Source organism: Argopecten irradians, chromosome 9 (genome assembly GCF_041381155.1).
Source record: "Argopecten irradians isolate NY chromosome 9, Ai_NY, whole genome shotgun sequence".
NCBI classification, from domain to species: domain Eukaryota; kingdom Metazoa; phylum Mollusca; class Bivalvia; order Pectinida; family Pectinidae; genus Argopecten; species Argopecten irradians.
The window spans coordinates 22,487,991-22,511,952 of NC_091142.1; the positions used below are offsets into that span (position 1 = coordinate 22,487,991).

At 36.2% G+C, this 23,962-nt stretch overlaps 1 protein-coding gene and 1 long non-coding RNA gene across 3 annotated transcripts; one reads left to right on the forward strand and one right to left on the reverse strand.

Moving 5' to 3' along the window:
* Positions 1-356: 356 nt before the first annotated feature.
* On the reverse strand, positions 357-23,560 carry LOC138331792 (nuclear speckle splicing regulatory protein 1-like). 2 transcript variants are annotated; one of them, XM_069279571.1, is made up of 8 exons: positions 8,713-8,757; positions 7,866-7,941; positions 7,144-7,215; positions 6,809-6,937; positions 6,198-6,405; positions 4,668-4,773; positions 3,944-4,006; positions 357-1,691 (listed from the first exon to the last, which is right to left on the reverse strand). In XM_069279571.1, exons 1-8 carry the CDS (start codon positions 8,730-8,732, stop codon positions 998-1,000), a joined length of 1,368 nt encoding a protein of 455 aa, XP_069135672.1. In that variant the 5' UTR covers positions 8,733-8,757; the 3' UTR covers positions 357-997. The 2 variants fall into 2 exon arrangements, with proteins under 2 accessions (XP_069135672.1, XP_069135673.1); XM_069279572.1 differs by lacking the exon at positions 8,713-8,757 and adding an exon at positions 23,505-23,560 and having other exon boundaries at positions 358-1,691.
* LOC138331793 (uncharacterized) lies at positions 8,798-11,555 on the forward strand. Its single transcript, XR_011209723.1, has 2 exons — positions 8,798-8,861; positions 10,915-11,555. It is a non-coding gene; the product is annotated as an uncharacterized lncRNA (long non-coding RNA).
* Positions 23,561-23,962: the final 402 nt, after the last annotated feature.

Sequence of the window (23,962 nt, forward strand, 5' to 3'; positions counted from 1 at the left end):
ACTCCTGTTTTGTCTGTGTCACTAGTAAACTCCTGTTTTGTCTGTGTCACTAGTAAACTCCTGTTTTGTCTGTGTCACTAGTAAACTCCTGTTTTGTTGTCACTAGTTGTCACTAGTAAACTCCTTTTTGTCTGTGTCACTAGTAAACTCCTGTTTTGTCTGTGTCACTAGTAAACTCCTGTTTTGTCTGTGTCACTGTAAAGTCACTAGTAAACTCCTGTTTTGTCTGTGTCACTAGTAAACCTGTTTGTCTGTGTCACTAGTAAACTCCTGTTTGTTTGTCTGTGTCACTAGTAAACTCCTGTTTTGTCTGTGTCACTGTAAACTCTTTTTGTCTTGTCACTAGTAAACTCCTGTTTTGTCTGTGTCACTAGTAAACTCCTGTTTTGTCTGTGTCACTAGTAAACTCCTGTTTTGTCTGTGTCACTAGTAAACTCCTGTTTTGTCTGTGTCACTAGTAAACTCTTGTTTTGTCTGTGTCACTAGTAAACTCCTGTTTTGTCTGTGTCACTAGTAAACTCCTGTTTTGTTTGTGTCACTTGTAAACTCCTGTTTTGTCTATGTCACTAGTAAACTCTTGTTTTGTCTGTGTCACTAGTAAACTCCTGTTTTGTCTGTGTCACTAGTAAACTCCTGTTTTTTTGTTTGTGTCACTTGTAAACTCCTGTTTTGTCTGTGTCACTAGTAAACTCTTGTTTTGTCTGTGTCACTAGTAAACTCCTGTTTTGTCTGTGTCACTAGTAAACTCCTGTTTTGTTTGTGTCACTTGTAAACTCCTGTTTTGTCTGTGTCACTAGTAAACTCCTGTTTTGTCTGTGTCACTAGTAAACTCCTGTTTTGTCTGTGTCACCAGTAAACTCCTGTTTTGTTTGTGTCACTTGTAAACTCCTGTTTTGTCTGTGTTACTTGTTAGCTTTGTATCTTGTTACTATGATTGTGTCTTTATTACATCTTGTGTTTATAAGTTAGTTTGTGTTACAAACCCTGTTATATAAAATTAGTTGCCTGCCTTATCACCCTCTTCTGACTTGGCCTTATACTTTGCCATTTGTCTCGCTAAATACCTAGCCTTGGCATCACTGAATGACTTATCAGTAGTATGTTTGGCATACTTTGATTTTGTTTCTGAGTCAGTACCAACATTTTCTGATTGATTCCTATCCTTTGACTGTTCAGTGTTTTTGTTAGGCACAAAAGCACTTGCTTCTTCAACTTGCTGTGTTGATCTATCCACCGATCTCTGTCGTTTCTCCTTACTTTTGCTATCACTAGATGTTGACTGTTTAGATGACTTGTTGTCTCTATCTCTTGAGGAAGAACGGTGTTTCTCATCCTTACGAGACTGTTTATCTGCATAACGTTCATTTGACCTTGACCTTCGAGAGTGTCTGTGCTTACTTTCACTATCATAGTTTCGTTTCTTTTCTCTTTCTCTACGTGATATATCAGTTGACCTTGATCTTCTTCGCTCTCTTGACCTTGACCTTTTCCGTCTGTCAGGTGTCTTTGACTTTCTACCTCTAGACCTTGACCTTTTTCTGCTGTGTGGCGACCTTGACCTTCTCCTTTTATCTGATGACCTTGACACTGTGTGCTTGTCCTTGGTATTTTGTTTATTTGTTTCGTCTGAGTCAGATGAATCACTTGAGTCATCAGAGGATGAAGAATGTTTGGCTTTGTTTGATGTCACCCTGGAAATTAGGAAAAAGATAATCAAAGCTAGACAATTTTTCAATTAAATTTAGGAGAGAAGTACTCAATGTATTATTGTATTTATTGCGGAGAAACAAATAAATGTAATGGATAGATGTACCCAAATCCAAGCGCAAAAATACCGTACCCATGACATGCATTTATGTACCCTTTAAGTTGAAAAAAAATCTTTGGATATAATTCCATATTGAACATATTGGTTCATCTCAAATACTTTTTATAAAACACTTAATTTGATATTATGTAACCCAAACAGAAAAAGTACATATCTGTAGCGTTAGTTTACTAGCAAGCAGTATTGAAAGATATTTTAGATATCTGACTATAATTTTAAATGAGCCATTCATAGAAATTAAGGGGGGGATTAATTTAACTTTGGCAGAAACTTCAAAACTATTTGATTTTACTTTAATTCTGAGTTCAATTAGCTGCTGTTCTAAAATTAAGATTGCCATTTCAGTTAATGTAAAATCAAGATAAGCATACATTTAACTGTATTTTACATCGTTTTCCTGACATTTAATATTCAAATATACATACTTTCTGCCACATTCTCCAATATATTGTAAATGCCAAGATGTGACAAAACTATCAGACTATGTAAATATGAACCAGAAATGACAACTCATCCTTGATACTCCAGGGGTTACTATCACTGACGTTATATCCACCTCTGGATTATCTCATAGTAAAAACTAAATTAAGACATTCTAGGAGAAAAAAAAATCTCCCAACATCAAAGCCACACAGTCAGTCACAGTGTACCAATATTCGGGTCTTTTGAAGTACATCAAAGGACTAAATTACCTCCAGTTTTACTATGATATAGTCCAGGGATAGATTTAAAGTCAGTTATAGTAATCCCTGGAGTATCGAGGATGATGCCCACTACAATGACCCACAAAGTTGAAGAGAAAATACCACACAACCAGAGGGATCTTGGTGCCAACCAAAGAATGGTCTATGTCTGATGATGGAAAGAGGGATCTTTTCTCTGCTTATCAAACTTTTTCAAACATACTATATATCAAATTTGAGACAGATCGCTTCATTACTTTCTCAAAAATAGCAGTAACAAACTTCAACTATCAAATAACAAGATGGCGGCCTGTCGGCCATCATCTTCACTGACCAGATCAAAAATGCAATATGCAAAACTAAGGCCCTAGGGGAACCTGGATAAGAAATTTAAGAATTATCCCTTCAGTACTTTCTGAGATATAACTGTAATACACATCATTTATCAAATTACAAGATGGCGGCCTGTCGGCCATCTTGGTCACCGTTTAGTCACAAAATGCAATATGCAAAACTAAGTCCCTATGGAAACCTGGATATGAAATTTGAGAATGATCCCTTCAGTACTTGAGAAATAACTGTAACAAACATCGATAATCAAAATCCAAGATGGCGGCCTGTTGGCCATCTTGGTCACCGTTCAATCACAATATGCAATATGCAAAACTAAGGCCCTAGGGGAACCTGGATATGAAATTTGAGAATGATCCCTTCAGTACTTGAGAAATAACTGTAACGAACATCGATAATCAAAATCCAAGATGGCGGCCTATTGGCCATCTTGGTCACCGTTCAGTCCTAAAATGCAATATGCAAAACTAAGGCCCTAGGGGAACCTGGATATGAAATTTGAGACAGATACCTTCAGTACTTTCTGAGAAATAACAATAATAAACTTTAACTATCAAAATCCAAGATGGCTGCCTGGCGGCCATCTTGTTGATCGATCAGTCCCTAGTCACAATATGCAACTCTAGGGCCCTAGGGGAATCTACATATGAAATTTGAGAATGATTCCTTTGGTTCTTTCTGAGAAATAACGAAAACAAACTTGAACTATTTAAATCCAAGATGGCTGCCTAGCGGATATCTTGTTGACAGATTGCTCCCAAAACGCAATATACACAACTAGGGCCCTAGGGAAACCTACATATGAAATTTGAGAATGATCCTTTCAGTATTTTCTGAGAAATAGTGATAACAAGAATTGTTAACAGACGGACAGACCACGGACGAAAAGTGATTTGAATAGCCCACCATCTGATGATGGTTGGCTAATAATTACTGATTATACAGTAATTTATGAAACTTTGATGTGGGAGACTCATCAGTGCTACAAATGGAAATCATAGATATTCTGTCTTTGCATATTACAGAGTAAGCTCCCTTGTGGGTAAGTATTGATTGTTAGGCAATTATTTTGTGAGCTTACCGTCTATCAGATTCAGGCTCTACTTTTACTCGACTTGTATCCACCTCTGGTTCTATCTTCACTCTGAAATATCAGAATTTATCATTTTTATAATATACAATACTCATTACTCACATGGAAATCACATATTAATTAATAAGATTTCAACAAATATTTGTCACATACTTTCTGAACACGGTTGATGTGTGGCCTGCATCTTGAATTATGGCACTGAACCAACATCACTGAATATACTAATAGTGAACATCAGCTTTCAATATCAAAAACAATCAAAATCAAGCACTTTATTATTTATATATTAAATACCATTGACATAGAGTTAGTCTTAACAATCTGTATCTTTCAGACACTAACGTTTATTAATTAAAAGTTGTAAATTTTCCAAACTAAAAAAAGTCAATTTTGGGCAGTTTTGTATTACCTATAATATGTAAACCTAAATGTACAGCTTTTAAATATATTCCAAGGACAACTTAGTGTGAAATTGTACTGAGATAGTTGGTGAAATTGTACTGAGATAGTTGGTGTTTTTGTTTATTTTTATACAATCATACAAAAATATTAACATAACCAAAGGTTATCAAATGCATTACATGAAGTATAATAAAGACATGTTGTATTTCTTTTGAGAAACTAATAGGAGACTATGTGATGATTTTTTTATATATGCTGTGCTTGACTACAGTAGCCCACTAGCAACAGATGTTGATATTGAGATACGTACTGTGTAGCCGGCTGATCACCATTGTGGATACTTTGTCCAGTTTTCTCATTCAATAAATAACGATAAAACCCACTCATGTCCTTCTGTTTCTTTACGTCCAGCAGTTCTGAAGATAGAACAAAAAATTACCACACAGTGTTACTAATACGTAATGGTCCGTAAAATTAGAATCATTAATCAGCAGAATCGGCCCAATATGATAATCTAATTAAATTTGACAATTATGTTAATGATTTCATTGAAATAATCAGAGACCTTAACATTTATATCTGCTTGAGACCAATATTTTTACAATAATCACAAAGAAAAATATTTCCTCCATGCTGCATATATCTAAATTGGTTTAGCAAAAGTTTCCAATTTATACAAAAATTATCAGCACCACTTTCAGATCTTAATAGTCTTTCTGCAGCTAACTTTGTCAATTCAGGGCTTAGCATGTGGCAATGAATGCAGTGATTTTTCAAGTTATTTGGGAAAAAAGTTTTTGTTGCAAATTGGGAATTTTTAATCGCAAAAAGAGCAGTTTTTGGAAAAAGTTACCCATCACAGAACATGGTATTATAAGTGATTAGATATTGTAAAACAGTAAACTGTTTCATTTTTACAAAAGGTGACGACCATAACAACAGTTTCAGAGGATTAAACAATGAGAGGAGAGCTTTTAAACAATGAGATGAGAGCTTTTCGGATTTTGTTTGTTTTTCAGAGATTTGATTTGGGAATTTTTCATTATAATTGGGAAAAAAATAGGGGGGTTTGGCATTGGGAATGGGGTCGTTTACCGACCCAAGTTATATAAGGAGAAAAATCACTGGAATGATACATGTATATCTTGCTAATGGGAAAACAGATGATAAAGACCAGTTTAAGAACATCATAAATTATATATATCAAATATGTAGTCTTTGTTGTTTTTTCTCAACAAGAAATTATAAATGTCTGTGAGAAAGTTTAAATGTATCAATGTGAAATTAATGCATTTCAACAAGACAGACTAACATCTCATGACAGAATGTGTATTACATATGATTAGCAAGTGCGGACTTTGAAAGATTTACTCCCCTTTATATACTAATGATTTATCTGCAATAACCAGAAATGGTTACCTCATTCCTCCCTATAGACACGTTTAAGATCTTCTATTTCAGAATATGGTACAGTTCATTATGCATTTTCAGGGGTGAATGAGTTAGATATAATCTTGAAACAGGAATAACAAATTTTGATATTGAGAACCCCTTGATTTTTTATGCATACATAAGTATCAAATTGATGATGTCCTCACATTGTTGTTGTCATAAAACTACTGCATACACGGCTAATTTCTATACTGAGTAAAAAGGTGATAACGGTAGTTTATTTATCTTACATGAAGATGTTTGACTGAAACAAAAATTTTAGCTACAAATATTAGTAGTTTCTTAGAAAAACTAATAACAAGTTTTCGTTGTCAAAATCCAAGATGGCTCCCTGTCAGCTATCTTGGTTTCCAATTATTTCCAAAATGAATATTTGAACTCAACACACCTTCCATTGCAGCTTCTCTCCTTTCTCTTTCAGCTTCTCTTTCCATTTCCTCAAGTTTTTCTTTGTATTTTCCTGTCACAAATACTTCTTTGTCTTTAAACTCCTCTCCCTCTGTCTCACGTTCCTTCTGTATCTTCTTCTCCTGTACCTTCTCCAGTTCAAGCTTGCGTTTTTCTGATGCCTTCATCAGGTTTGCTATATATTTGGGCTATAAGGCAAAAATAAATCAACAAGAGATGATAAGGTATATAATATAAATATGCTTCTAGCTACAAATGTGTTTGTGTCAGTTATTTTATCATCAGAAAGCAATAGATATAAATACAGTAGACTATCATAACCACACTGACCCTGACCCTGTTACACCTTTTTAAGCTCTGATAAACAATAAGAACCGTTTGATTTTGATCTTTAAGAGTGTTTGGAGGCAATGCAAAACGTTTCGAACAAAGATACAAAAAATACAAAAAATTTCCAATATAAAACACAAAAACGTACCTGCACAAAAATACGGTACACATAATTAACCCACACCTTAATACACCTTAATACACTGTCAATGACCCACTTAATACACTCAAATGACCTTATAACACTAAATTGACCCTGACCTTGTTATCCTTCTTTGCCTTGGCTGCCTCTTCTTTTTCAGCTTTCGTGTTGCTCATCACATCGTAGATCTTGTCATACTCATAGATATTAGGGTCCTGTTCTAAAGCTTTGTCTATAGCTATCTGAGTCTGAAAAAATCACAAACCAAGAATGCCAGATTGTGGATGTCAATATATACCATGCCTCCTGAAGTGCTGAAATGACTGGTTTATATAAGTCAGCATGTACATCAAACATTTTCACTCATAAGGTTATTTACTTTATCACTTATAATACTGTTTTCATGGTATAACTAAATAAGTCAATTCATATAATCAGTCAGTGTTATATTTACCTGTCTCTTGACCTTGCTTTGGCTGGCTTCTTTGTTGATTGTAGCATTGACCTTAGCCATCCCAGGTAAGTCCTAAAGTATAGTTAAAATATTAAAATGTGCAAATCTACAAAGAGTAAAACATGGGTTAAGTGTCAAACGCTGCCTTTTATACATTATACATAACATAGTGATGGGAATCAGAAGTAAAAATTACAATCCGATGAATGTTTTTGAACGATAAATCGAATAATCAGATTCTGTGTGGGTAGGGTCCTGTGGATAGTCATCCTAACCGTCCGTGTCAGCAACTTTGTTTACAATGGTTTCGTCAATCCAAGTTTCATATCTTTCATCAGCAATAGTTAAATTACTTCTTTCACATTCTCAAAAGTGATTAAGTTCGTGAATTTATATATATATATTTGAGTTTCAAATAAAAATGTGTCTTTCTACACTTCCTCCCTCTTTTCTCAAAATGTTGCCCCGGAGGACATGACAAACAAGTTTGGAGATCCCACTGCTAAGCGTACTATATCCCATTGTTTTAAACAGGGGTTGGTAAGCTCGCCAATTTTGTTACAAAAGATGATCAAATATAGTAACCAGACCGGGGTTGAAACCTGCATGGACCTCATAACAGTCACACTAGCTGGATGCTCTACTGATTGAAGTACAATAAATGTACATGTATATATGCAGAACACATATCATATGAATGACTCACTCCGATTCGTACTTACATCATCACTATCATCATCAAACACATTTGTTGTTTTCACTGCTGATTTCTTGTTTTTTGGAAGGAACAAGCCATACCTGGAATGAACAATAATTATAAACATATCACTGATCCAAGTCTAATGCAAAATGCATGATTTCATGGGTTGGATATCGTACATCATTTTAACCCTAACTGTTGTTGATTTTAAGCCATATTATGGTCTATCATTGTATATTTGTATTCAGAACTTCAAACATTTTGTTGGTTACAAGAAACATTATAATTCCCACTGTTAACATCAAACATCATCATGATCAGTGATTAACATTTTGTAGAAGAACAGGAAAATATGTATACCATAAACATTCAGGAATCAAATCTGTGTCTCAGGTGGAAAAAATGTCACCCAAAAAATCAAAACCCCACAGGAGTTACCAAAAGGCAACACATGTGCATGTAGGTCTACAAGTGATCACTGCAATACAGACAATTCCTTATTTCAAATTTTGACTGGACAGCTAATAGAGAACAAGTAGTATCCTCCAAAATTGGAAACAGTTGTATTAAAACCCAAAACGGATTCGGTAGCATACGTGTATATAGACATGGCATTATTTGATTATCTAGAAGCTAGCTATATAGCTAGCCTAATTAACAGCAGAACAAACTGACGCACACCAGACGAATCAACCAGCTGCTGCGGTCTGCGTTGAATGCGATTTACACTTGAAACAAGACCTGATCTGACACAAATCGTACACCAGTGTATGGAATACCGTAGAACATTAAATCACGATTGATAAAATATGTCATAATTATCAAGAGAAACAATATTAACGACTATTTATCAATATGCAGATGCTCACTTCTTGTTTGGGTTCGCCATGTTTCTGATATGCAGCAAATATGTATCTGCGTTCTGATTGGATAATAATAATTTGAAAGGTGGGCGTGGCGGTACAATCCGATTGTGGACTTTATCTACTAAATATGGAAGTTCAACAACAGAAGATCGGTAGGTAAAACTGATTACAACAATTGTCGTAATTTCATGAAGGCAATGTTACTTGAATTAAAAGTGTGCATGTCACGCGATAATTTTGTACCATATCATTGTCGTATAATTATCAGGCTTGGATATTAGATACGATATGTACTGTACATTACGTATACATTTTGTACATGTACATGTACATGTACAGGTCTCGGGTTAGATAAACATGTGCAATGTGGTTCCTATCTCTGTTACAGCTACATGTACATATGAGGCATTATAAAAATAACATGCATAATTTTCATCATCTTGTATAATGCATAAATGTCTCTAGCAGGAATTATTTACTGTGCTCTAGTTAAGATGTGTACATGGGTAAAATACCCATTGAAAACCTATTGTTTACCCCTAAAAAATGTAATATGAATTTAAGGCAAAGCCTCAGAAGAGCGCAGCTACATGTAAAAGATGATTATAACATCATAACTCTATATTGTCTATATTTTTCTACGAAATTAACAATAAAATCTTTCACTGACATGCACATACTATCGATAGTTAGAAAGAATTCAAAATAATTCAAATGGAATAGTTCAATATAGAATCTACTTCAATCTTGTTTTTATCAGATGCTATCAAAAATACGCGCGAATCTGTGCCGTCATCTTTGGCGTCAGGTTTTGTTACGTCACTGCTGACGGTGCCGTGCGCTTGAGAACATACACAGTTTATATTGGAAAAGTACATTTATTGCGTTGTTCTTGTATATGTGTAAATTAGAGCTACTTACAGTAATTTCAAAACGTATGCTGATAACACATTTAGTCTACATGTAGTACAGAAATTTCAAATCTCGTCGTGCTGATAACGAGAATTAAAACATGGCTGCCTGCATGGAGGCGCGAGACTTCTCCCGCGGGACACAATTTCAAAGTCCAAAGGGGTACTGGAATGTATTGGATCTTTATGCTTACACACATGTTATGGTTAGTAGAGCTTCGCTCTACGCGGCCTTCTGCCGCGCAGAGAGCTGCGCTCTTAATAATATGAAATCTAGTAATATCAGATTAATTCCAGTCCTTTTTAAGAGTCTACATGATATGTTCTCTTGATTCATATAGATACATATTTTTTTGCTTTTATATTTGCACACTTGCTAGCTTATCTTCGATTACTTTACCCACAAAACTTTTATCGAGATATCTCTGTGAAGATTTGGGTACGCACAGAAGTCAGAGTTGTACGCTTCTCTTTCAAAAGTACCAGTACAATTACCCATCCTTGAAAAAAAAAATATCTGGAGCACTGCTGTACGTTTTTCCTTACTCCACTGGTCTCACGGTCTCCCTGCCCCTGTGTATGTTTATCATGTCCGTTTTTTTCTTTCCTCTACAGGTATGACAGTCTCCGTAGCTTGTGTGTTTTTATCCTGTACGTTTTTCTTTCCCTCACAGGTATGACGGTTTCTGTGCCCCTGTGTGTATTTATCCTGTACGATTTCTTTCCATCAAAAGGTCTGACGGTTTCTATGCCCCTGTGTATACCTATCCTGTACCATTTTCTTTCCTTCACATACATGTATATGACGGTTTCTGTGCCCCTGTGTGTATTTATCTTGTACGTTTTCTTTCCACCAAAGGTCTGACGATTTCTGTGCCCCTGTGTGTATTTATTCTGTACGTTTTTCTTCCCCCCACAGGTCTGACGGTACGGTTTCTCCTGTGTCCCTGTGTGTATTTATTCTGTGGGTTCTTTCATCCACAGGTCTGACGATTTCTGTGCCCCTGTGTGTATTATACTTGACGTTTTTCTTTCCCCCACAGGTATGACGGTCTCCGTGCCCCTGTGTGTATTTATCCTGTACGTTTTTCTTTCCTCCACAGGTCTGACGGCTTCTGTACATGTGCCCCTGTGTGTATTTATCCTGTACGTTTTTCTTTCCTTCACAGGTATGACGGTTTCTGGGCCCCTGTGTATACATGTATATTTATCCTTACGTTTTCTTTCCTCCACGGGTCTGACGGTCTCCTTGCCCATGTGTATATTATCCTGTACGTTTTTCTTTCCCCCACAGGTCTGACGGTTTCTGTGTCCCTCTGTCTGTTCATCCTGTATCTTGTGGTGGCTATCGTAGTCTACAAACCCATCCGGCAACGACGGCCTCGTTCTGAGGATATTTCCGACAACGCTATGTAACTAACCTAGAGCTGGCAAGCTAAAATTTTCGTTTTCCGTTGAAGCAGACTTTCGGTACGGCCATATGTATGCACATGGAAATGTCCTGGTGAGCAGTTTCAAGGAAACAATTTGGTTGAGATACATGTATATAGAGAGAATTGGATTCTAATAACTAATTATATAATACCGAATAAAGTAAAATGAAACGTACAGATGTACAGATGTAAAGTACTTCATCAATACATGAATTGAAAAGAAGCGCTTAGGAATATTTGAAAACATTCCCGGAAGGAATGTTTATTCACTTACTTTAATAATGAATAAAATCCCAAACAATCACGCCTCAGGAATATGAAACAACATCCACCCACGGAATTTTGTTCTAGTCCGACAAAAATGTGATTTCTAGCTTCACCTATATCTAGTCTGTGTCACGCTGCTGTCTAATTACCTTATATATTTCTTGGATATTGAACTTAAATAAATATAGATTTTATACCCTGTAAAATCTAGCGATTATGATTTTTTGCCATCAAATTGCTGAGTTGGTTTTCTATCCTGCATGCTTTCTATTCCAAGCCGGACTTAATCATCGTTTAATAAGATATGTGTGAACCTCCGATATTGATGTGATTAATCTACGACCAGCATCCGACAAAGATAATTTGCTTAACGATCAATCAACAGCTAACGTCATTTGTAATATATTTATGAACGACCTCACGAGCTACAAAGCAAACTGATAGCTCAGCTATAGCTATAAAATATAGTACTACGTTTACGATGATATGATATCATGATAAGCACGTCATTTCTGTAAAACACGAGGTTGAGAGATATCTCCTTGTCAAGATAACTGATAGACATCTTTCGAGTTGAGAAATTAAACTTTCTATATTATTCAATGTTATGTATAATTATCACTTATGCACGTGTGTAATAGTGGAACTCTTGTGCCTTTTATAGTGCTAGTCGGGTGGTGTAGTGGTTAAGCAACTCGCCTTTCACCAAGCCGGTGTAACGTTGAAAATGGACCTCCGTTGTAAATTGACCTCGGATCAGTTTTCAACGTTGAAAACGGACCCCGAATGCCGTTGAAAATTGAACATGCCGTTGAAAATTGACAGTGTCTAGGGTCAATACTCAACGGCAGGTCTGTTGAAAAATGACCGTTGAAAAATGACCTTGGCAAACTGTCAACGGATGGTCTGTTGAAATATGACCCTGGTATAACTGTTGCACAAACATAATTTTCGAATTCTGTTATCGCCATTTCTAAAATAAGCGACCCTTCTGTGCTGGCATTTAAATTACGTAATCACCTCGATTTGAATTGAAATTTGGTATCGTTATTATCGTAACAAATACCTCATTTAAATATTTTAGGTGCTTGTATGTTTATTATGGAGAATACGGCACTGCAAAACTTTCATTTTTCTATAGTCATTTTGTTCGTCCGTGTAGATAATGTTATTTTAATTGTTCTCAGACTGAGGAATTGCTATATAACACTGAGGTTACGTAGTAAATAAAAAGGAATTGTTGTTATCAACTGCATGCAGAGTTTGTACTTTATGGTTTTCACTTCCGAGTACCTGTGGATAGTGTTACAAAACTATAATTATGGGATATTATTAATTTGTTTCTTAATGATTTGTTATGATTATATTTTCGACGATTTTACGTTTGTCAGATATTCAGTAATTGTTAAGATATATTTATTCCCTGCAATACAAGAATGCATGTATTATATATCTACGTACGGATCAGTTATGTTGTGTGGTTTTGTGTGTTGTGTCGTGTTGTTATATGTGGTTGTGTCATGTTTTTGTGTTGTGTGTCGTTGGTGTGTTGTGTTGTTGTTCCGTGTTTGTGTAATGTATTGTTACGTGATGTTTTTGTGATGTGTTGTTGCGTTGTTGTCGGGTGTTGTGGTTGTTTTGTGTGTTGTGGTGTGGTTGTGTTGTGTGTTTTTGTGTTGTGTTATGTCGCGTGATGTTGTCGTGTGTTGTGTTGTGTTATTTTTGGGTGGTGTTGTATTGTTGTTGCGTGGTTGTATGTTGTGGTTGTGTTATGTGTTGTTTTGTGATGTTTTGTTTTGAGGTGTGTTGCGTTTTTGTGGTGTTGTGTTGTTGTATTGATGTTGCGTGTTTGTGTTGTGTGATGTTTTGTTGTGATGTCGTGTAATGTTGTCTTGTGTTGTGTGTTGTGTTTAGTGTGATGCGTTGTTGTGTTGTGTGGTGTTATGTTATGTTGTGTTATTTTGTTGTATGTAGTGATGTGTTGTTGTGTATTGTTGTTGGTGTGTTGCTGTGCTCTGTGATGCTGTGTGGTTTCGTCGTGGTGTTGTGGTGTCGTGTAGTATTGTTGAGTGTTGTTGTTGGATGTTGTTGTATTGTTTTTGCGTGGTTGTGTGTTGTGGTGTGGTTGTGTTGTGTGATGTTTTGTTGTGATGTTGTGTAATGTTGTCTTGTGTTGTGTTTAGTGTGATGCGTTGTTGTGTTGTGTGGTGTTATGTTATGTTGTGTTATTTTGTTGTATGTAGTGATGTGTTGTTGTGTATTGTTGGTGTGTTGCTGTGCTCTGTGATGCTGTGTGGTTTCGTCGTGGTGTCGTGTAGTATTGTTGAGTGTTGTTGTTGTATTGTTTTTGCGTGGTTGTGTGTTGTGGTGTGGTTGTGTTGTGTGATGTTTTGTTGTGATGTTGTGTCATGTTGTTGTGTAATGTTGTCTTGGGTTGCGTGGGTGTGTGTTGTGTTTAGTGTGATGCGTTGCTGTGTTGTGTGATTTTGTGTTATTTTGTTGTGTTTTGTTGTGTGGTGTTGTGTAGTGTTGTTGGTGTATTGTTGGTGTGTTGCTGTGCTCTGTGATGCTGTGTGGTTTCGTGGTGTTGTGGTGTCGTGTTGTGTTGTTGTGTAAAAACGAGTTCTTATGGGGTCACTTTTCAACGGGGTCTATTTTCAATGTTACACCGGCCGGGGTTCCATCCCCGGCACGGACGTGAAAAGGTTAGGGGTCACCTGCCCGATCATGTGGGTTTTCTCCGGGCGCTCCGGTTTCCTCCCACACTAAGATCCATCGCGCGATTACATCCGGGCCATCGAGAGTGATTTACATAAGTTGTTTCTCAATCGATGTAAAATAAACAAGGACATATTCATTTAGATCCCCCGCCAATGGAGATATCAAAGCTGAAATAAGTTTGATTGTGGAGACTTATGTGTATGAAACAAGAGGCCCATGGGCCTAAACGGTCATCTGACTCATGGCACAAAACAACAAAGTCACAGTATAAATATTGGTTAATGATTAATATAAACAATACAAGGAACTCCTAATTAAAGTTGAATATGTAAGTTTCTGAAATAGGTAAATGTCATTTGTTGAACAAACTTTGTAGCCTTTCATCCATATATAGTTGTAACCCATTCAAGGATTAATATGAGGAGTTGTCAGATTTTAAAGCCAAATTTCAGCAAAGCTCCCATTTTGGACCTCCGCCGTACTATCCCCATAGGTCTTAGCTCGGTCCTTTATAAAATATGATTGTCCTCACCTTAAGTTCCCCGTTCTGAATCAATTAAAACCCCTATAGACCAATTTTCATTGAGATTGGAGACTGAAACCTGAAAACAGGAAGTGGGCCAGTGGCCATCTTGGAATACCAAAATCTTTACGAAAATGTTTTCATGTTGTTTGGCATCAATTAAAACCCCTATAGACCAATTTTCATTGAGATCGGAGACTGAAACCTGAAAACAGGAATTGGGACAGCTAAAATTAAGAAAATTTGCCATTTTGGGGCCCCATCCCTCAGCCCTAGGGGTCAGACCAGACTCATTTATATAAAATATGATTGTCCTTCCCCAATGATGTTTCACACCAAATATGGATAAAATTCAACCAAGGATGAAGGAGGAGTAGGATTTTAAAGCTAAAATTAAGAAAATTTGCCCTTTTGGGGCCCCATCCCTAAGCCCCTAGGGGTCAACAAGGCTCATTTGTATAAAATATGATTGTCCTTCCCCAATGACGTTTCACACCAAATATGGATGAAGGAGGAGTAGGATTTTAAAGCTAAAATTAAGAAAATTTGCCCTTTTGGGGCCCAACCCCTCAGCCCGTAGGGGCCGGACCAGGCTCATTTATATAAAATATGATTGTCCGTCCCCAACGATGTTTCACACCAAATATGGATGAAATCCATCCAAGGATGAAGGAGGAGTAGGGTTTTAAAGCTAAAATTAAGAAAAGGACTAGATATGGTAATGGCTCTTTTTGGCCCCAAAATCTACCAAATTTCAAATTAAGTATTAAGAAATTAATTTGCTGCGTTTGAAATAATGAATTTGTCCCTGATAAAAACTTAACAATATTTTTGTTGACAGAAAGTATGTTTTTGCTATATTACCATGGTAACTTTGCATAAATTATGCAAATTTGAAAATTTGGTCAATTTTGGCATATTTTTTGATAGTTTTTCCTTTAAAAGCAATAGAGCGCAACCTAGAACAAGCTTTATATTTTAAGGGAATTAGCAGACACGAAGAATACATCATTTTGAGAAATATAAAGTTTGTTCTAGAATGCGCTCTATGTTAACTAGATGAAAAACTGCATAAAAATTCCAATTTTGATGAAATTTTCACTTTTTGCATAATTTATGTATAATAAAAATGGTTGCCATGCCAACTAGAACTACTATATTACCTAATAGCACTATCAAATATGTCAGGTATGTAGTTAATATTTGGAATGCAAGATTAACATCTTAAAATAACAAACTTTGAAAAATAGCGGATTTGGGGGCCACAAAATACCCTTACCATACCTAGTCCTTTGCCCTTTCAGGGCCCCACCCCTCAGCCCCTAGGGGTTGGACAAGGCTCACTTATATAAAATATGATTGTCCATCCCCAATGATGTTTCACACCAAATATGGATGAAATCCATCCAAGGATGAAGGAGGAATAGGATTTTAAAGCTAAAATTAAGAAAATTTGCCCTTTTGGGGCCCCACCCCTCAGCCCCTAGGTGTCGGACAAGGCTCATTTATATAAAATATGATTGTCCTTCCCCAATGATGTTTCACACCAAATATGGATGAAATCCATCCAAGGATGAAGGAGGAGTAGGATTTTAAAGCTAAAATTAAGAAAATTTGTCCTTTTGGGGTCCCACCCCTTAGCCCCTAGGGGTCGGACCTATCTCATTTATACTAGTTGGGCGACACCTGAAGGAGTGTCGCGGATGAAATGAAGAGAAGAGAAAGGGAAGATAACTCTTGATGTTACCCTTAAACGGGACCAATTCCATTAGGTTATGAACAAGAGGCCGATGGGCCTTAACGGTCATCTGACTATTGGCACAATACAACACCTCAAAGAATAAAGTAGTGGCACACAGTTAAGGCAATCCAAAAAGAAATCATTTATTAGAAGAAGTCCAGGTCCTGATATATTTAATGAATTAGACCATGAATGAAGGTCCCTTGATCCCCTCCATGCTGCAAATCCAATTTCCAGTCTCAAGGTAGTCATTCATGTTACAGGCTCAATATCAGGTCTCTATAGGCCATTAAGTTATTCACACGAAGTCCTTAAAGGCCCACTACCTTTCCAAAACAGCTTTTAATTTTTAAAATGGGAATCTAAAACGAGATTGATAATTTTGTAGCGTCACAAAAGTTATTAACTTACCGTTAATACTACACGTATTATCACCTTCTGAACAATTTGATTAAAATAAATAAAATAATAATTTTCATAACACGGGTCATCTTATGTTTCCCGCTGTCGTCCTAAATACCGCGCGGTAGTTGACTATCACTGCGCCAGACGGCAAAGCAGCGAAATGACTCTCCACTGTTATCTTATATTATGCAAGAAATCTTGCATATGTTTGGTGTTGTAACCTCGTCTTAGGCCATCGGCATATATTTGCTGATGTTATAAATGCTTTTAAGAAACCTTTTTGTTTTGCTCCGGAAAGGTAGTGGGCCTTTAAAAGATTTTAGCCTATTTGACCTGAATGAAGGTCAAGATAATTTATTTGAACAAACTTGATAGCCCTTCATCCAAGCAGGCCACAGACCCAATATGAGTACCCTGGGCCTTTTGGTTCTTGAGAAGAAGTCGTTTAAAGATTTTAGCCTTTTTGACCCCTGTGACCTTGAGTGAAGGTGAAGGTCCTTCATTTGAACATACTTGGTAGCCATTAATTCTAGCATGCCACAGACCCAATATCAGATCTCTAGGCCTCTTAGTTATTCACTAGAGGTCGTTTAAAGATTTTACCCTATTTGACCCCTGTGACCTTGAATGAAGGTCATTGTCTTTCATTTGAACAAAGTTGGTAGCCATTCATATCAGCATGTCACAGGCCCAATATCAGGTCTCTAGGCCTCTTAGTTATTCACAAGAAGTTGTTTAAAATCTTTTAGCCTATTTGACCCCTGTGACCTTGAATGAAGGTCAAGGTCATTTATTTGAACAAACTTGGCAGCCCTTCATCCCAGCATGCCGCAAACCTAATATGAGTACCCTGGGCCATTTGGTTCTTGATAAGAATTTGTTTTAAGATTGTAGCCTTTTTGACCACTGTGACCTTGAATGAAGGTCAAGGTCATTCAATTGAACAAACTTGGTAGCCCTTCATTCCAGCATGCTACAGGCCAAATGTCAGTACCCTGGGCCTTTTGTTTGAATGAAAAAGTTTTGCACTGCAGACTGTGGACGGCGCACGATGACGGACGATGCATGATGACAATAGATCTTCCTGACCTAAAAATATACCAGAGCTTGAAGTCATTTAAGGATTTTAGTCTATTTGACCCCTGTGACCTTGAATAAAGGTCAAGGTTATTTATTTAAACAACCTTGGTAGTTCATTGTATAATATATACTGGCAGTTAACCTGAAAGATACAATATAATTGATTGTCTATAAAAACACCAATAAAGGAATGTAATTAAAAAATGAAAAAAATCCTTTTAAGCTACATCCTCAATACTCCATGGGTAACTATCACTGACGTAATATCCACTCTTGGACTACCGGTATCTCATAGTAACATTGGAGCCACTTCAGAAGAAACAAACTGACCAATCACAGGCTAGCAGAAATCATTTTTGGCTACATCCTCAATACTCCAGGGGTTACTATCACTGACGTAATATCCACCCATGGACTAATATCTCATAGTAAAATTGGATGCAGTTCAAAAGAAAACAAGAGGCGCAAGAGGCCTTAATGGTCACCTGAGTGCTGATACAGAAAGAACATTGCAAAGTTGGTTCAAATCTTTAAAAAGCATTAATGAATTAAAATAAACCCCTTTTGGACCCACTCCTCAGGCCCCTGGGGGTCAATCATGGAAAATTTGTTAATAGGATTCAATGGCCATATCATACTGATAATTCTGACAACATTTGACTCATTTTCTATTACAAATGACCAAATAATGTTCAAAAATGTGTTTTCACTATAAAAACTATAGTAAACTTGACCCCTCCTGAGGGGAAAACATGAGACCCCAGGTTCAAATAATCAAATTCATAATTATTGTAAAGGACCTTAAGACCTTTCCATCTATGAAGAGTATTTGATTCTACCATTTCCAGAATTTTATATGAAGGTTTTTGAAGTTTAAGCCTATCCTATTTGACCCATTTAAGCCCCACCCCTCAGGCCCCTGGGGGTCAGTTATGGTAAATATGTTAATATGATTCAATGACCATTTCATACTGATAAATCTGATTCATTTTCTATTACAAATGACCAAATAATGCTCAAAAATGTGTTTTACCTAAATAAACTATAGTAAACGTGACCCCCTCCCCACGTGATTCCATCTATGAAGAGTATTTGATTCCACTATTTCTGGAATTTTAGAAGAAGATTGTTGAAGTTTTAGCCTAATTGACCCCTTTTGGCCCCAACCCTCAGGTTCCTTGGGGACCATATAATTCACAATTTTAATTGACCTTTGGCCTTGAAAAGTCTCTGCAAAATTAGATTAGGTCACTGGAGACTTCATCTCAGGTGACCTCAAAACTGATTCCTGCATAGACTTCCTTTCAAGATTACAGAGAAAGTGACACCCAACTTCAAACCAACACATATGTTCAGTGGACCACATTATAAAATTCCTTTGATGTATGTTAAATGATCTAGTGACCTGTGTCTTCTGTTGCCTGCAGTTTCATTTACCGATTGCCAGGTGTAAAATAGCCACGCCTCTACCCCCAGGAACAAACAATGCGGTTTGATTGACAGCTGGCGATCAGTTAATTATGAAATAGTGCAGGGGTAGATATTATGTCAGTGATAGTAACCCCTGGCGTATGGAGAAGGATTAGGCTATTACTCTGCTATTTTCTTAAATAAAGGGAGACTTAAAACTTGAATGTGGCATTTTATGATTGTCCCTATGACATACAATTAAGCAAGGAGTTCATCATAATTGCTATTGCTGCCTGGAATATGCATTTTCATGAATAATCAGGCAAAAGTCTCTGCTAGCTATCCCCATTTTATCGAAAAATAAGTAAAAAAATGGTATAATAGACAATATCGCCTGGCTGGCACTCAATCTCTTACAAATACATACATTTTAGAGAACAAGAAATGTTAAACAGTTTTTTTACAGAGAAAAAAACAACAACAAAATAAAACTACTGCTATAATCAAGTTAAAATAACCAGAAAATGTATAAATCTATGTAATAGATGTATAAATGTATGTATGTACTTCATATGATTGCAATTACTATACATACATGTATAATGTATATGGTATGTCGGAGTGAATGTGTATATGCCTGTATTATGTTATGTACTATAAAATGTCTTGAAAAATAAAGAAATAACCAGAATTCATTTAATATGGATGATATCGTTTCATAATGACACGGCATCAAAGATTTGAAAAATATCATGTACTTAAACATGTTCATCACGAATAATCATGTAAAAGTCTCGATCTGCTACCCCCATTTTTTCACTTAGAAACTGTTTTTCCTCATGTAGATAAAAAAAAAAAAGTCAAAATATAGACAATATTGGTCTGACCGAATACTCAATCCAAAACTAAACATACATTTCTCTGTTTTCGCAATTCTTTTAGTGATATTGAGCATTTTGCTAGAAAATATACCTTAAAAAATAATAAGCCAATTACCTCCCTTTATCCAGTCCCAATGAATACTGTTCATATGACATTTAAAGAATATAAAGATTTTAATTTAAAACCCATGTACCCTTTTACAAGTAAGTCAGTTGTCATTTTCAACCCTTGATGGTATACATGCATCTGATCATACTTACATAAGATATTTAAAAATATAATGCTTTAATCAAGAAATGCCTTTGAAATGTATAATGCTAATTGGAATTTCATGTTGGGCAATTAGGGTAATGGGTTATATTAGGTGCCAATCTTTCTAATTATCATAACATTTATGAGACCTTTTATGAGAACTCTATTAGTGGGGCCACGGTGGCCAGGTGGTAAAGTTGTCCTGACATATTACCACAAGCCGTCCACCTCTGGGTCACAAGTTCGAATCCTATGTGGAGAATTTGCCAGGTACTGACAGCTGGTCGGTGATTTTTCTCCAGGTTCTCCGGCTTTCCTCCACCATCAAATCTGGCACGTCCTTAAATGACCCTGCATGGCTGTTAATAGGAAGTTAAACTAATAAAAAAAAGAGAACTCTATTCTACATCCGAATTGTACATCCGAATTGGAACACATATGGTACCAGGTAATTAAATTATTTTAAATCCTTGATACTGCTGAAGGATATGAAAATCAGTTAAATAAATCATCACATTACAGGATCTATTTGTAGCTTTTATACATACGCAGAAATGAATTACTTGGTACATCTTTCATGCTTCAGTCCTTTGTTTTATTAATCATATTTAATTTTTATATTGAGGAAGATTACCTATATATATATACATTTGTATATAGGTACTAGTATTTAAAATAGTTACCGTTTCCAAGTGTTATTAATCACAGATGAAAAAAATGTCAACAGCAAGCAAACCATAATTTAAAAGTCTATACCTTAACCGATATGGCTTTCAATTTTTTTCTTTTTTTTAATTTTTTGATTTAGAAAAATTTTGAAAACATTTCTCAAGCTGATGAGGCTGTTACAAGTTTGACATTCACTACTGTATAGTGAGTGTTATAACTAGGTCTCCTTTTACCTAGATACTGTATGATATTTTTAAAAAAAACCCAGAAAACTGTTGTTATTTTGGAAATAAAATGTCAAAATATCCTTAAAGGCTCGTGGTATTTCAAATTTTATAAATTTAAGTTTAATAAATTTCAAATTATATAGCCATGAGTGTAAGATTCTATTTATCACATAACTAGTATTAATCAAAACATAGTCAAAACTTCAGTGATTCTGACAGGACAGTGGCGTAGGAAGATGAAACGTAATGGGGGGGCAAAGGTCCTCAATATTTCTTAACACCTCCCCCCTCCCCGCGCCCCGCACCCACAGGAGATACTTGATATTACTTTTTTCATATATCATTACATATAATCATTGTACACATCTATAGACAGTGGCGTCGCTAACAGGAAATTAATTTGGGGGGTCTCCCCCGGCAAAAAATTTTATTATTTAGAATGGCAGAGATGAGTTTTACGATGCATTTTGTTGAATTTGCGAGCACCTTAGGCGCGAGATTTTCGTGTTTGGGGGTCCGAGGGATTTCCCCAGGAAAAAAATTTACGATTTAGAATGGATGAGATAAGTTTTACGACGTATTTTGTTGAATTTGTGAGCGCTGTAGGCACGAGATTTTGGTGTTTGAGGGGGTCCAGGGGTCTCCCCCGGGAAAAAGTTTTACTACAGGGTGTATTTAGAATGGCTGAGATGAGTTTTAAGATGCATTTTGTTGAATTTGCCGTAGCGAGAGTTTTGGGTTTTTGTGGGGTCCGGGGGTCTCCCCCTGGGAAAAAATATTACGATTTTGTATTTTGATGATTTTTAAGCCTTCTGAACATGGTAATTTTTCGATTTAAAGTTACCTGCATTTAGAAATGAAAATTGTGAGTGTCATCTTACCATTATGCAACCCAGCTTGATCTGAACATACCGGATTCACACCATCGGCACATTGTTGTGTAACTCAAAATAATAATCATCTGATTGTCTGGCTAAGACATATAAACAAATAAATCTGTTAAGAAGCATTTTTTGAAATAGTATAATCCCTTGATGGACATTTTTAGTCTAGTTCGTGTGTATTGAATTTTCATTATTAAAGGTTTGAACATTACATAATTGAATGCTTTAGGAAACACGCCGCGCAGCGAAATATTTTCTAAAAAGTTCAAAAATGTGTAGGTGGACCCTTTTTTCTTTCAAATGTGCATTTTTAGAACATTTCACTCGGCGAAAATGGGGGGGGGGGCAATAAGACATGTTTATTTAATTCTAGATCTATTGAATCCTTGAGAGAATAGGGATTACTATGTTTTGTTTCAATTCTGTTTTATGTAAGAGTGGCGAAATCAGGCTTGGATTTGACGTGTCAACCGAGATAATCATACAACATCACAGACGTCATTAATATCTACGACGCCACAGTAACGTTCGTCTTACAACATTTATGACATGACTGTATATAACATTGCTAAATGGGTCAGAGTGATATTATACATGTATACTAATTTTCACAACATGGGTCAATCTGATGCTTCCTGTCGGCATCCTATTTATTACGCAGTACAAATGTAGTTGTCTATCACTATACACAACACAGCAAAATTGTGAAATGAATTTTCATTAACATTATTGACCTCACCCACCCAGTCTGTACAGTAACTTAAGCCTAAGCAATTATAATGTGTCATGTAAAACTGCAGTGCATACAAATGTCCATATCTACATGTAATAATGTTGATCATATCCATTGTCAAACTACATTGTTACCATTTTTTTTTTTAAATTTTCTGGTTTGTTTTCTTTAGTTGTCTAATATTCAGATTACTTAAAGACGTTTCGGTACCTTCTGAAAGTCATTTCGCCATGTTCACTTTATGATACCGAAAAGACTTCCGCATGTACCGAAATGACATGTAACGAAGCTGCGATAAATGTGAGCCTACGGACTACCGAAACGACATGTGCATTACTTTATGGTTTAACTAACTAGCAATTTAATCATATGATCAAACAATATATTAGGAGATACATATATTCAAACGGCATCTGCCTCAAAGGCAGTACAATTGTCAGTTTACGTGCTGTTAAGCCACGATTTAGAACGCATGCATGGTTCTGTTGTCAGACAGTCACTCGCCAAGATGATCATAAACAGACTGTAAACAGACTGTAAACTGTACCTAACGTTATATTTGCAGGCCTACAAAAACAATCAAATATATCTGATAATAGTAATATCCACCGATAATGATATTGATGTCTATAACAAGTAAAATGAACAATTACTTACCTGATAATGCCGGATTTAACTTGAACATCAAGGCGGCTTCAACGTTTTTACTCAACCGGATACAGACAAAATACACATTCCTCATAGGGGGCGCGATAGTCTGCGCCATGATTTTGTGCATTCGAATCAGTACAAACAGATCCATTTCACTGTTGCACTTTTTGGGCGCATATTGTAACACAATTGTGATGATTGGTGAATAATTTTGTTACGCATTTCACGATATTTATTCACCTCTACAGAAAATTTCATAAATATCACTCATTTTTAAATGGTATATTTGCCGGTCCAATCGGTGAGAATAGCTCCGAAGGAAGGCGTCTGGGACCCCGAAATAGCTCGTCTGTTGTGGAAATTTACCGAGAACCTGCGAAATATCACCATTATTCAAGGCTGTATTGTGGTCGTTGTATGTAACATTTCCAAAAATCAGAAATACCGTTTTGTTCAGAATTATT